Genomic DNA, 15166 nt, shown 5'->3' with positions numbered 1-15166 from the left:
ACAAAGCCTGTTTGCAGTGACCATTAAAAGACGTGTGTGTTTTCCACGGTGACCCGGTTATTTCAGGACCATGCAGACCTGACCAAACACTCCTTCAGGACGGGGATGAAGCTGGAGATGGTGTCGCCGTCGGAACCGTTCCACATCTGCCCTGTATCTGTCACACAGGTGGGCCTACCTGGCCATTTCAAACGTTAGCCAACTCTATCTAACCCCACCAAACAGTATCACACCCCACCAAACAGTATCACACCCCACCAAACAGTATCACACCCCACCAAACAGTATCACACCCCACCAAACAGTATCACACCCCACCAACACCCTACCAAACAGTATCAAACCCCACCAAACAGTATCAAACCCCACCAAACAGTGTCTAACCCCACCAAACAGTGTCTAACCCCACCAAACAGTGTCTAACCCCACCAAACAGTGTCTAACCCCACCAAACAGTATCACACCCCACCAAACAGTGTCTAACCCCACCAAACAGTATCACACCCCACCAAACAGTATCAAACCCCACCAAACAGTATCACACCCCACCAAACAGTATCACACTCCACCAAACAGTATCACACCCCACCAAACAGTATCACACCCCACCAAACAGTATCACACCCCACCAAACAGTATCTAACCCCACCAAACAGTATCACACCCCACCAAACAGTATCTAACCCCACCAAACAGTATCACACCCCACCAAACACTATCAAATCCCACCAAACAGTATCACACCCCACCACCCCACCAAACAGTATCACACCCTACCAAACAGTATCACACCCCACCAAACAGTATCTTACCCCACCGAACAGTATCTAACCCCACCAAACAGTATCACACCCCACCACCCCACCAAACAGTATCACACCCCACCAAACAGTATCTAACCCCACCAAACAGTATCTAACCCCACCAAACAGTATCACACCCCACCAAACAGTATCACACCCCACCAAACAGTATCACACCCCACCAAACAGTATCTAACCCCACCAAACAGTATCTAACCCCATCTAACAGTATCTAACCCCATCTAACAGTATCAAACCCCACCAAACAGTATCACACCCCACCAAACAGTATCAAACCCCACCAAACAGTATCACACCCCACCAAACAGTATCAAACCCCACCAAACAGTATCACACCCCACCAAACAGTATCACACCCCACCAAACAGTATCACACCCCACCAAACAGTATCACACCCCACCAAACAGTATCACACCCCACCAAACAGTATCACACCCCACCAAACAGTATCACACCCCACCAAACAGTATCACACCCCACCAAACAGTATCTAACCCCACCAAACAGTATCAAACTCCACCAACACCCTACCAAACAGTATCAAACCCCACCAAACAGTATCACACCCCACCAAACAGTATCTAACTCCACCAAACAGTATCACACCCCACCAAAGAGTATCACACCCCACCAAACAGTATCTAACCCCACTAAACAGTATCAAATCCCACCAAACAGTATCAAACCCCACCAAACAGTATCACACCCCACCAAACAGTATCTAACCCCACTAAACAGTATCAAATCCCACCAAACAGTATCAAACCCCACCAAACAGTATCACACCCCACCATCCCACCAAACAGTATCACACCCCACCAAACAGTATCACACCCCACCAAACAGTATCACACCCCACCAAACAGTATCAAACCCCACCAAACAGTATCACACCCCACCAAACAGTATCACACCCCACCAAACAGTATCACACCCCACCAAACAGTATCACACCCCACCAAACAGTATCACACCCCACCAAACAGTATCACACCCCACCAAACAGTATCAAACTCCACCAACACCCTACCAAACAGTATCAAACCCCACCAAACAGTATCACACCCCACAAACAGTATCACACCCCACAAACAGTATCACACCCCACCAAACAGTATCACACCCCACCAAACAGTATCTAACTCCACCAAACAGTATCACACCCCACCAAACAGTATCACACCCCACCACCCCACCAAACAGTATCACACCCCACCAAACAGTATCACACCCCACCAAACAGTATCTAACCCCACCAAACAGTATCAAATCCCACCAAACAGTATCAAACCCCACCAAACAGTATCTAACTCCACCAAACAGTATCACACCCCACCACCCCACCAAACAGTATCACAACCCACCAAACAGTATCTAACCCCATCTAACAGTATCAAACCCCACCAAACAGTATCAAATCCCACCAAACAGTATCAAACCCCACCAAACAGTATCTAACCCCACCAAACAGTATCAAATCCCACCAAACAGTATCTAACCCCACCAAACAGTATCACACCCCACCAAACAGTATCACAACCCACCAAACAGTATCTAACCCCACCAAACAGTATCAAATCCCACCAAACAGTATCAAACCCCACCAAACAGTATCTAACCCCACCAAACAGTATCAAATCCCACCAAACAGTATCACACCCCACCACCCCACCAAACAGTATCACACCCCACCACCCCACCAAACAGTATCACACCCCACCAAACAGTATCACACCCCACCACCCCACCAAACAGTATCACACCTCACCAAACAGTATCACACCTCACCAAACAGTATCAAACCCCACCAAACAGTATCTAACCCCACCAAACAGTATCTAACCCCACCAAACAGTATCACACCCCACCAAACAGTATCACACCCCACCACCCCACCAAACAGTATCACACCCCACCAAACAGTATCACACCCCACCACCCCACCAAACAGTATCACACCTCACCAAACAGTATCACACCTCACCAAACAGTATCAAACCCCACCAAACAGTGTCAAACCCCACCAAACAGTATCACACCCCACCAAACAGTATCAAACCCCACCAAACAGTATCACACCCCACCAAACAGTATCACACCCCACCAAACAGTATCACACCTCACCAAACAGTATCACACCTCACCAAACAGTATCAAACCCCACCAAACAGTGTCAAACCCCACCAAACAGTATCACACCCCACCAAACAGTATCAAACCCCACCAAACAGTATCAAACCCCACCAAACAGTATCACACCCCACCAAACAGTATCACACCCCACCAAACAGTTTCACACCCCACCAAACAGTATCACACCCCACCAAACAGTATCAAACCTAGTCATACCCTTAAGTGTTACTATGTGTTAATGCAGCCATGGTAATATCGCACCCATCATTCTGTCTCTCTGTAGGTCTACAATGAGCACTACTTCCAGGTCACAGTGGATGACCTCACTCCAGAGGCCACACCCCTGTCCCTGGTGTGCCAATCTGAGTCGCCGGGCATCCTCCCCGTCCAGTGGTGTCTGAAGAATGGGATTGGTCTAGAGCGGCCCAGGGGCTACCAGAGCCAGGACTTTGATTGGGCGGACTACCTGAAACAGAGTTGGACTGAGGCCGCCCCCGACGCATGCTTCCCTAACGTGAGATACTTTCTCTTCCTTCCTCCTTCAATTCTTTCTCCTTCCCTCACTCCTTCCCTCTATCCATGCCTCTGATCCCCAATGTCCTCATCCTTCTCTTCATCCCTCTCCTCACCCCTCTCTTCCTCCCTCTTGTCATCCCTGTGCCCACCCCCCTTAAAGTTACATTCTGTCATCTTTTGGGAGACCCGACCAAATTCACATGTCAGTCATAGATCTGTCGTTATCATTGAAAGCCAGTCTAAGAAGCAGTGGGTCTGTTCTATGTGCACTTGTGTTAAATACACCAGCTTCAAACAGCTAAAAATACAATATTTTTGGTGATGGAAAATATGTTTCACAGCAGTTAACATGGTACAATGATTCTCTACACTATGACTGCTTGTTTTTGTCACAAAATGAAATTAGGTGAACTATTAGAATTTTAGCAACCAGGAAATGGTGGAGCGATATCTGTGTATTGCACCTTTAAATGAACGATTATTCATAAACAACAGACATTCCCTCTCAATCAAACGAGACCAAGGAGAATGTGTGTGGCTTAAGTCTTTTGTGCAGAAGGATCCATTGTTATGTCTACTGTTTATCCCATTGTGTGTGTGTGTGTGTGTGTGTGTGTGTGTGTGTGTGTGTGTGTGTTTATCCCATTTTGTGTGTGTGTGTGTGTGTGTGTTTATCCCATTTTGTGTGTGTGTGTGTAGGCGTGGCAGAGCCGAGGCTTCGCCAAAGACATGTGGCTGGAGGCCGTTAACCCTGTCAGGCCCACCGAGGTGTGTGTGGCTCAGATCACACAGGTCAGGGGTCGCCTGCTGTGGCTCAGACTGGAAGGTGAGTCCTGTGAGTGTGTGTGTGTGTGTGTGTGTGTGTGTGCGCGTGTGTGTGTGTGTGTGGACAGCTGTCTTACCCCATGCTCTTTTGTCCCTCTCCAGGCCTGCCTAAGTCTGTCCCTGAATGTATTGTGGATGTGGAGTCCATGGACATCTTTCCTGTAGGATGGTGTGAGACCAATGCTTACCTCTTGACTCCACCACTGAAGCCTGTCTGTAAGTATCCCCGTATCTTTCTCTCTCTCTCTCACGCACACACACACACACACACACACACACACACACACACACACACACACACACACACACACACACACACAGTGAAAACCCTATTATTTTGTGTTGATTGCAGGCCAGCAGCAGAAGAAGATAGCCGTCGTCCAGCCAGAGAAGCAGTAAGTTCGCTGATGCTCCAAAACTACAGAGAACCACTCTAATTTTAAACCCTCGCTCTTCCATTCCCTTTTTTAAAAGCCCCATCCAGCACTTTAACAGTTCCATCACACAGATTGCTATTCCACTCAAAAAAACAAATCAATGCATTGCCAAGCCATGTCAGCAGCCACAGAAATGTATGGCCTATACTTTACAATACAACCTCCTCGATGGAGAACACACTTAAGTGCATACCCTTAAAAGCCTTGAGGCCCCTCTCTCTCAAACCACTCCCCCCCCTGGAACAGTAGCTAGCTGTTCACTTGGAAATTGCCATTTTATTTTCAGAGGACAGATTTATTATTGACAAATGACATGTTTCAGTCGCGGCTGGGAAACGCAGGTCTGAAGGATCAGGGTAGTGGTCGTTGAGAGACGACATATGAGGCTTTCAGTAACGCTTTGTCAACCTCTCTCGTCTAACCTCTTTTACCATATCTCTCACCCAAGGGACTCATTCATCAATAGCCCTCATTGTTTTCCGTTGTTGTTCAGTTGTGTTAGGGGAAGGACATATATCACACTCAGCTAAATCTGACAGGGTCTTAAATAGCTGTGTCTTTGATTGGACGACTTTGCTGTTCACTCGATTGATTGATTGGCTCATGGGTTGATTGATATTCCGTCTGTAGGTTGGCTCCGCCGCAACCCGTGGAGACAATCCCTCTCGACCTCTGCGAGCCCGTTGCCATGGACACAGGTAAACAAGATTCATAATTAAAATATGAGATTATTTATTTACAGCTGTTAATGAAAATGAGAGTTAATGATGATCATGATTAGCATGGAAAAGACAGAGAGAGAGAGAGAGAGAGAGAGAGAGAGAGAGAGAGAGAGAGAGAGAGAGAGAGAGAGAGAGAGAGAGAGAGAGAGAGAGAGAGAGAGAGAGAGAGAGAGAGAGAGAGAGAGAGAGAGAGAGAGAGAGAGAGAGAGAGAGAGAGAGAGAGAGAGAGAGAGAGAGAGAGAGAGAGAGAGAGAGAGAGAGAGAGAGAGAGAGCCAGCCAGCCAGCCAGCCAGCCAGCCAGCCAGCCACACCTGTTTCAAAGCAGATTCATATTTATGAACAAACAACATTTGTCTGTCTAACAGTTGCTCTTCACAATCACGGTCGGTACCTCACAGCTTGTCTCAGAAAAGTGTTGAGTTCGAACAAGCTTCTACATATTAATCAATATTACACTTCTGTTAGCACTCCTCTCAACATTTTACACAGCCAATGTTCTGTTTATTTAGTGTGTGTGTGGGGAGGGTAGGTACATCAGTATTGTGTCCATAAGAGACTCATGCCCTTCTAAGTTCTGTAAAAAAAAGTCACTTGCTCATGCATATTTATAATTTGTCTAATTACTATTCAACCGGAGCTGTGCAATTCCAGTTGTATGAGTAAGAAAGTGTAAACTGAGGCATGGCATCACACTACATTATGTACAGCACACCTCGAATACAAGCCTCATTAACAAGCCAGTGGAGTTTTAGAACAAGTCATACATAATGTAAGTGTTGGGCTGCTTTTACACAGGCAGCCCAATTCTGATTTTTTTTCCACTCATTTGTCTGATCTTTTTCAGGGCTGATCTGATCGGTCAAAAGGCAAATTAGTAAGAAAAAATATCACAATTGGGCTGTCTGTCTAAACTAATTGGACTTCTATATAGTCTATCAAGAGTTTGAACTTGATAGGCTGCCTGACATTCTTATACCTGTCTGTCATTGGATGATTGTCTGATGTCCCATGATGCTTCTCTCTCCTCCCCAGGCTCAGCCAATGGGAGATACTGTTGTTCCAGGATCTACGTGAACCACCGCTGTTTCTCTGGCCCTTACCTGAACAAGGGGCGCATCGCTGAGCTGCCACAGGCTGTAGGGCCGGGGAAATGCACTCTGGTCCTCAAAGAGGTAGGTAGAGGAATATCAACATACTGGTTGCATCCAAATGTATTCCCACTACTGTTGACCAGAGTCCTATGGGATCAGAAAACTAACAGACTCTGGAGGAGGTAGAACGGCATATGCCTAATTAAAGGACCGGAGGGGGGGGGGGGGGGGGGGGGAATGAGAGAGAGAAGGAAATGTCTTGTTAACCACCTGCAGTCTCTCAGCTTCAGTTTAATTTGAACTGTCAGTAATTTATGTTTACACACACACACACACACACACACACACACACAGTAACTAAGCAAAAACAGCCTTTAATTTCCCTAGATAATCCCTAGTGTGAATGTGTGTTGACTTGAGTGTGTTTGTGTTCTACTGGTTTTAGTAGTTCTCTAGTTTTTGTGTCACGTTCACTTCACAACTAGGGAGAAAAAAATGACCATGTCTTGAAGAAAGTGTGTTCTCCTGTGTGTCCCCGTGCAGGTGCTCAGCATGCTAATCAATGCGGCCTACAAGCCTGGGCGTGTCCTGAGGGAACTACAGGATGTGGAAGAGCAGCACTGGGACTGCCACGAGGAGACCCTCAAAGCCAAGTGAGTCCCACTTGGAGGAGCTCGACCAGGATTGGAGCGACCATTAGGCTCCTGGTGAACATCCTGAGTGTAAGGTCCGGTATGAGCAATTCCGTTGGCCCGAGCTGACACGGTTTCTCTCCGCTCCTTAGATACAAAGGGAAGACGTATCGATCGTCCATCCGGATCGTGCGTCTGGCAGAGCAGATCCCAGACTTCTGTCGTAAAGTGTGTGTGAAGCTGCAGTGCTGTCCCAACCTCTTCAGCCCCGTCCAAGTCACAGGCCAGTGTCCTGAGAGCTGCTCCATGCAGACCAAGACCAAATATAGTGAGCGTATGTGTGTGTGGTTACTCTACTTGTGTGTTCATGTGTGGGTTTCTGTTGATGGGAACTAAGATCAACTTCATATATGTTTGTAGGTTGGTGTGTGCGTGCGCGAACAAATACAGTAATTTTCTACAAGTGTGAGTTTGTGTGTCTGTCACAAAAAACACACACACACACACACACACACACACACACACACACACACACGAAAATACACACAGCCATTTGTTTGATTAAACCTCCTTTTACATGAATAGCTAACCTGCATCAGAATTGAGCCCATATGAACTGTGTTGAGTGTTGTCCCCAGCGTATTATTACGGTAAGAAGAAGAAGCTGTCTAAGCCGTTTGGAGGAGAGGAGAGTCTGGAGGCCAAACCCACACGACGCAGGAAGAAGAGGAAGGCCATCTTTGTCCAGAAGAAACGGCGCTCGTCTGCAGTGGACTATACTCCTGCAGGGTCACCACAGGTCTGACAGAGCTCTCCATCTATGTCGGTCTGTCTGTCGCTCTCTCCATGTCTCTTTCTCTTGTGTGTAAGAGTGAAGGCTGTGTTCCCCTCCCCCTCTCTTTTTCGTTTTCTTTCTTTTTCGCTCTCTCTGTGGGTGTCTCTTTCTCCGTGTCTCTTTCTCCGTCTTTTTCTCTCCATGTCTCTCTTTCTCGCTTTCTCTTTCTCTCTCCCTTTGTGTGTCTCTCTCTTTCTCTCCGTGTCTCTCTTTCTCTCTGTCTCTCTTTCTGTCTGTGTGTCTCTCTCGCTTTCTCTCTGTCTCTCTTTCTCTCTGTCTCTCTTTCTCTCTGTCTCTCTTTCTGTCTGTGTGTCTCTCGCTTTCTCTGTCTCTCTTTCTCTGTCTCTCTTTCTGTCTGTGTGTCTCTCTCGCTTTCTCTCTGTCTCTCTTTCTCTCTGTCTCTCTTTCTGTCTGTCTCTCTCGCTTTCTCTCTGTCTCTCTTTCTCTCTGTCTCTCTTTCTGTCTGTCTCTCTCGCTTTCTCTCTGTCTCTCTTTCTCTCTGTCTCTCTTTCTGTCTGTGTGTCTCTCTCGCTTTCTCTCTGTCTCTTTTTCTCTTTCTCTGTCTCTCTTTCTCTGTGTCTCTCTCTCTCTTTGTCTCTCTCTTTCTCTGTGTCTCTCTTTCTCTGTCTCTCTCTCTCTCTCTCTGCGTGTGTCTCTTCTCTCGTCTCTTTCTCTCTCTCTTCGTGTGTCTTTCTCTATTATATAATGGACTTGATTGTCACTGCACTAAGATGGACCCTATAACTCCCTACAGGACAGTGATGAAGACGAGGATGAAGATGATCTTATGTTGCAGTCGGGCAGTGAAGAAGGCACCAGCTCTGAGCCACGCGAGGACCACATAGACACATCCTCTGTGGAGGTGGCTAACAGCCGGCCGCGGCGTGCCGTGATGCTACGCAGGGCCACCCATACCGGCATAGCTTCGGGCAGCCGCGAGGGTCCTGAAAGCAGGAGCCGGAGCACTCGGTCCCTGTCATATAACCAGGGGAACAAGTACCACCCACCCAAGAGACAGGAGATGCAGGTGAGAGCAAATGCTACACGCAGAGACACACACCCACATTAATGCAGATGTTATTAAGTATTTGACAGGTTCTTTGGCTCCCTGGTGGCCGGGTGGCCCAGATATGGTCAGTGAATGGCGTCCGGCTGTCATATCCAGTCAATAAAGGTCCTGTATGGAGATGAATCTTTATGGCCATGTGTCCTGTGGCCCTCCAGGTGGAGTGTAGTGAGGCGGAGTGCCGGCTGGTGTTGGAGAGGAACCCTCTGGAGTGGTCCGTAGAAGATGTGGTCACCTTCATCACCTCCACCGACTGTGCTGCTCTCGCCAACATCTTCCAGGAGCAGGTACACACACACACTCTGAAATACATGCAGACACACACGTCCCCAATTCAACACACTTTCTCGTTTGATGTACAGACTCTCTCTTCACATTATCATTGACATCGTCATCCTTTCCTCTGTCTCTCTGTCCTGATTCTCTGTCTCTGTCTCTCTGTCCTGATTCTCTGTCTCTGTCTATCTGTCCATATTCTCTGTATCTCTGTCCTTATTGTCTCTGCAGGACATAGATGGCCAGGCGTTGTTGTTGCTGACCCTGCCCACAGTCCAGGAGTGTATGGAGCTGAAGCTGGGTCCAGCCATCAAGCTGTGTCACCAGATAGAGAGGGTCAAGGTGGCCTTCTATGCCCAGTACGCCAACTGATCCTGGGCATCTCACCTGGCACCTTTTACCCTGTAGAGCACAGGCTGTCTGGAGACACCCCGCCCAGTACACCTTCATCTGAGGAAGAGGAGGAGAGATGATTTCGCTTAATGCCAAGTCTGGGATTACCTGGTATGGAAGGCTGGGAGGAAAGTGGGAAAACTGGTAATGCTGTCGCTTAGGAATTCCTCAATTCTGGACATGGATTACCCAGCCACTTTTCCGGGGATTACTGATGTCACATAGAGAAGGAAGTGACTTCAGATGAAGTAGAAGAGGAGCTACCCACGTACGGAGCTCAGGACGTCATCTGCGACAACAGGCAGAGATGGTTTGGAAGGTTCAGATTTCCATAGGAAGGATCAGTCAACTGTGAATGGTTGAGTACGATACATATGAGTCAATCCAATCCGTATGGAATACAGATCTGTGAAGAAACTGATCGAAATCGAGGATTATTTTCTTGGGAAATCGTTTTTTTTTTTTTTTTACATGCTGTTTGAGACTAATGGCCCTGGCAGCGTTTAATTTATGAACAAATGTTATTAATTATTTGTTCAATGTTTTCCCTCTTTGTTATATTTAAGTAAATTAGCTTAATATATTTCATTAACGAAAATCGGTTACTAACCTACAATATATTTGCAATATTTATTGTATTCCTTATTGAATAGATGTCATATCTAATTTGGATGTAAGAAAAATATATTTAGAGAGAGTTGATAGGCTATTGAAATGTCCAAGTCTTTGGGTTCAAATATGTATTTAAGGAAGTTCATGAGTTATTCCAGTCAATAGTAATTTAGTCCTGTTATTAAATCATCTGTTTTTTCTTGTGTGCATAGGGAAATATTAGGTCCGTTGCATTTTCTCATTAAATTTGTAAAAAATCCTGGTTACACTTTATTTGGATAGCCCGTAGAGCATCTACAGATGGACTATCAGTAACATTTCAACTAACTACTAACCCTTATTCTAAACCTTACCCTAACCGTGACCTAACCCTTATTCTAAACCTTACCCTTACCGTAACCTAACCCTTATTCTAAACCGTACCCTAACCGTGACCTAACCTTATTCTAAACCTTACCCTAACCGTAACCTAACCCTTATTCTAAACCTTACCCTAACCGTAACCTAACCCTTATTCTAAACCGTACCCTAACCGTAACCTAACCCTTATTCTAAACCGTAGCCTAACCGTAACCTAACCCTTATTCTAAACCTTATTCTAAACCGTACCCTAACCGTAACCTAACCCTTATTCTAAACCGTACCCTAACCCTTATTCTAAACCTTACCCTAACCGTAACCTAACCCTTATTCTAAACCTTACCCTAACCGTAACCTAACCCTTATTCTAAACCGTACCCTAACCGTAACCTAACCCTTATTCTAAACCTTACCCTAACCGTAACATAACCCTTATTCTAAACCTTACCCTAACCGTAACCTAACCCTTATTCTAAACCGTACCCTAACCGTAACCTAACCCTTATTCTAAACCTTACCCTAATCGTGACCTAACCCTTATTCTAAACCGTACCCTAACCCTTATTCTAAACATTACCCTAACCGTAACCTAACCCTTATTCTAAACCGTACCCTAACCATAACCTTAGCAAGCAGTTGCTTATCAACAGATGGTCTGTTGCTTATCAACAGATGGCCTGTTGCTTATCAACAGACGGTCTGTTGCTTATCAACAGACGGTCTGTTGCTTATCAACAGACGGTCTGTTGCTTATCAACAGACGGTCAGTTGCTTATCAACAGACGGTCAGTCGCTAGTATCTACCATGTGACCAAAGTCCTGAATTAGCTTTTTACCCTTTTCACTTTTTAAGAAGTTGTTTTCACAATCATGTAAACAGTCAAATACGTTGTATCCATCTATGCAAAACCCGGTGCAAATATTTTTGATAAGTGTTGATAAGAAAATACTTTTCTACTAATTTTGTAATGACGTTTTGTTTTCTAGTTTTTATAGAGATAAAGAATTCATCAAAGTGTTTTTTAAAACCCACGTATAAACTCACAGGCGGGTAGGCCTGAATGAACTACGTAGGTAGTCATAACCATTCCATTACTGATCTGGATTTCATTGTGTTTCTTCATGCAGGCAGTGACTAATAGCCTGTTGTATTTCCAAGACTGTAACATGTTCTTAATGTAATATACATTTCATTGAATACAGACAGTACATATTCAGATGAGAGTATTTCACAGCAGCAAGACGAGTCGTGCTTCACCAATTCTCTGTTACTGCACAGTTGAATTAATTTAATAGCACATACACCAACTCTGACACTTTCAATTGAGCCAGTCTGAAAAGTGTTTTAATCAACTGCTACCTAAAATGGTTGCTTGGCAACACAATTTCTACCGTCTGTTTTGCATGATTTTTTTCCCTTTTCCCAGCTGTATCTGAAAACAAACGGGATACATTTTGATTGCAGAGGAGTAAACAACCATTTAACTGGTTTAACATTTTTTTAAAGCTGTTCATAAAAAAAAATGTATCTCATGTACAAGACAATCTTCTGAAGTCAGTCGATGATTTTAATGTATTCAAACATTGAATGTACATATTTTGTTAACACAATAGTCTATAAGGCTTCAATCCTTACCGTTTCTTGTATTTCCTTAATTTCCTTAATCTCTCAAGTGTTGAGAGGCCTGTCACTTAAGATGGAGGGTTGGGATTGGATATGATCCCAGGTTAGTGGATCCTGGTAAGACCTACATAACTCCATTCATATAGAGCAGTAGTACTGTGTGTCAGGACTCTGCTATGATAGACTGTACAGGCCTGGGAAACGAGCACGTAGAGGAAGAAGAGGCCTGCTGCAATGTGTGTTTGTGGTTAACCACCTCTCTGTGCTCTCGCACTACAGCACTCCCATTGCAGCAGGCCTATATCTGGGTCACGACAGCACTGGTCTGGTCGTTCAGAGAGAAAGATAAGGACAGAGAGACAACAATCAAGTTTTCTTTTTAAATTATTATTTTACCCCTTTATCTCCCCAATTTCGTACTGCTTCTTAACACAGCGCATCCAACCCGGAAGCCAGCCGCACCAATGTGTCAGAGGGTACACCGGAGGCTACACGTGGCAACCTTGGTTAGCGCGCACTGCGCCCGGCCCTTGATGAGACAAGGACATCCCTACCAACCAAGCCCTCCCTAACCCGGACGACACTAGGCCAATTGTGCGTCGCCCCACGGACCTCCCGGTCACGGCCGGTTACGACAGAGCCTGGGCGTGAACCCAGGGACTCTGATGGCACAGCTGGCGCTGCAGTACAGCGCCCTTAACCACTGCGCCACCCGGGAGGCCCAGGCTATACCGTTTTCAGTAATTGTCTTGGTTAATATTCACACACACCACATTGACACTCGCACACAAAATCCAAACACATTCACATAAACGACCACACACGCGCGTGTGCAGACCGACACAATACAAATACACAAACATACAGTTGAAGTCGGAAGTTTACATACAATTTGGTTGGAGTCATTCAAATTTGTTTTCAACCACTCCACAAATGTCTTGTTAACAAACTATAGTTTTGTCAAGTCAGTTAGGACATCTACTTTGTGCATGACGCAATTAATTCTTCCAACAATTGTTTACAGACAGATTATTTCACTTATAATTCACAGTATCACAATTCCAGTGGGTCAGAAGTTTACATAGACTAAGTTGACTGTGCCTTTAAACAGCTTGGAACATTCCAGAAAGTTATGTCACTGCTTTAGATGCTTCTGATAGGCGAATTGACATCATTTAAGTCAATTGCAGGTGTACCTGTTGATGTATTTCAAGACCTACCTTCAAACTCCGTGCCTCTTTGCTTGACTTCATGGGAAAATCAAAAGAAATCAGCCAAGACCTCAGAAAAAATTGTAGACCTCCACAAGTCTGGTTCATCCTTGGGAGCAATTTCCAAACGCCTGAAGGTACCACGTTCATCTGTACAAACAATAGTACGCAAGTATAAACACCAAGGGACCGCGCAGCCGTCATACCGCTCTGGAAGGAGACACATTCTGTCTCCTAGAGATGAACGTACTTTGGTGCGAAAAGTGCAAATCAATCCCAGAACAACAGCAAAGAACCTTGTGAAGATGCTGGAGGAAATTGGTACAAAGGTATCTATATCCACAGTAAAACAAGTCCTATATCGTCATGACCTGAAAGGCCACTCAGCAAGGAAGAAGCCACTGCTCCAAAACCGCCATAAAAAAGCCAGACTACGATTTGCTACTAAACATAGGGACAAATATTGTACTTTTTGGAGAAATGTCCTCTGGTCTGATGAAACAAAAATAGAACTGTTTGGTCATAATCGTTATGTTTGGAGGAAAAGTGGGAGGCTTGCAAGTCGAAGAACACCATCCCAACCGTGAAGCACGAGGGTGGCAGCATCATGTTGTGGGGGTGCTTTGCTGCAGGAGGAACTGGTGCACTTCATAAAATAGATGGCATCATGAGGAAAGACAATTATGTGGATATATTGAAGCAACATCTCAAGACATCAGTCAGGAAGTTAAAGCTTGGTCACACACGGGTCTTCCAAACGGACAATGACCCCAAGCATACTTCCAAAGTTGTGGCAAAATGGCTTAAGGACAACAAAGTCAAGGTATTAGAGTGGCCATCACAAAGCCCTGACCTCAATCCTATAGAAAATCTGTGGGCAGAACTGAAAAAGTGTGTGCGAGCAAAGAGGCCTACAAACCTGTCTCAGTTACACCAGTTCTGTCAGGAGGAATGGGCCAAAATTCACCCAACTTATTGTGGGAAGCTTGTGGAAGGCTACGCAAAACGTTTGACCCAAGTTAAACAATTTAAAGGCAATGCTACCAAAAACAAATTGATTGTATGTAAACTTCTGACCCACTGGGAATGTGATGAAGGAAATAAAAGCTGAAATAAATCATTCTCTCTAGTATTATTCTGACATTTCACATCCTTAAAATAAATTGTTGATCCTAACTGACCTATGACAGGGAATTTTTACTAGGATGAAATGTCAGGAATTGTGATAAACTGAGTTTAAATGTATTTGGCTAAGGTGTATGTAAACTTCCGACTTCAACTGTACATACATACACATTACACACTCGCGCACACACACAGTTTTACACATCATTTGCTGCTGCTACTCTGTTCTTTATTTGACTCTTATCATCTATCCTGATGCCTAGTCACTTTACCCTGCCTTTATGTATATGCACTATATAAACCAAAGTATCTGGATACCCCTTTAAATTAGTGGATTCAGATATTTCAGTCACACCCGTTGTTAACAGGTGTATAAGATCGAGAACAGTTACGCAATCTCCATAGACAAACATTGGAAGTTACTGAAGAGCTTAGTGACATTCAACGTGGCACTGTCATAGATGCCATCTTTCCAACAAGTCA

The 15166-nt window shown here is 45.1% G+C and overlaps 1 protein-coding gene across 8 annotated transcripts in view; it reads left to right on the top strand.

Annotated features, from left to right (window-relative positions):
* The window catches only part of LOC110490351 (scm-like with four MBT domains protein 2), a 96979-nt gene extending 84865 nt beyond the window's left edge, over positions 1 to 12114 (top strand). For 2 of the 8 annotated variants that reach the window (XM_036944687.2, XM_036944686.2), the window contains 14 exons: positions 67 to 168; positions 3242 to 3472; positions 4174 to 4300; positions 4402 to 4515; positions 4652 to 4694; positions 5367 to 5434; positions 6491 to 6630; positions 7093 to 7202; positions 7334 to 7509; positions 7602 to 7646; positions 7820 to 7980; positions 8771 to 9043; positions 9241 to 9369; positions 9590 to 12114. In XM_036944687.2, the coding sequence (XP_036800582.2) occupies positions 67 to 168; positions 3242 to 3472; positions 4174 to 4300; positions 4402 to 4515; positions 4652 to 4694; positions 5367 to 5434; positions 6491 to 6630; positions 7093 to 7202; positions 7334 to 7509; positions 7602 to 7646; positions 7820 to 7980; positions 8771 to 9043; positions 9241 to 9369; positions 9590 to 9730 (1860 nt within the window). In that variant the 3' untranslated portion in view covers positions 9731 to 12114. Of the gene's footprint in view, positions 1 to 66; positions 169 to 3241; positions 3473 to 4173; positions 4301 to 4401; positions 4516 to 4651; positions 4695 to 5366; positions 5435 to 6490; positions 6631 to 7092; positions 7203 to 7333; positions 7516 to 7601; positions 7647 to 7819; positions 7981 to 8770; positions 9044 to 9240; positions 9370 to 9589 lie in introns of all 8 variants that reach the window. The other 6 variants (XM_090200468.1, XM_090200467.1, XM_036944690.2 and 3 more) reach the window with 3 other exon arrangements.
* Positions 12115 to 15166: the final 3052 nt, after the last annotated feature.

The sequence above is a fragment of the Oncorhynchus mykiss genome, chromosome 15, assembly GCF_057628025.1.
Source record: "Oncorhynchus mykiss isolate SJ-2025 chromosome 15, ASM5762802v1, whole genome shotgun sequence".
Lineage (NCBI taxonomy): Eukaryota > Metazoa > Chordata > Actinopteri > Salmoniformes > Salmonidae > Oncorhynchus > Oncorhynchus mykiss.
The sequence above is the reverse complement of the archived record's forward strand: the minus strand, read 5'-3'. Positions and strand labels throughout refer to the sequence as shown.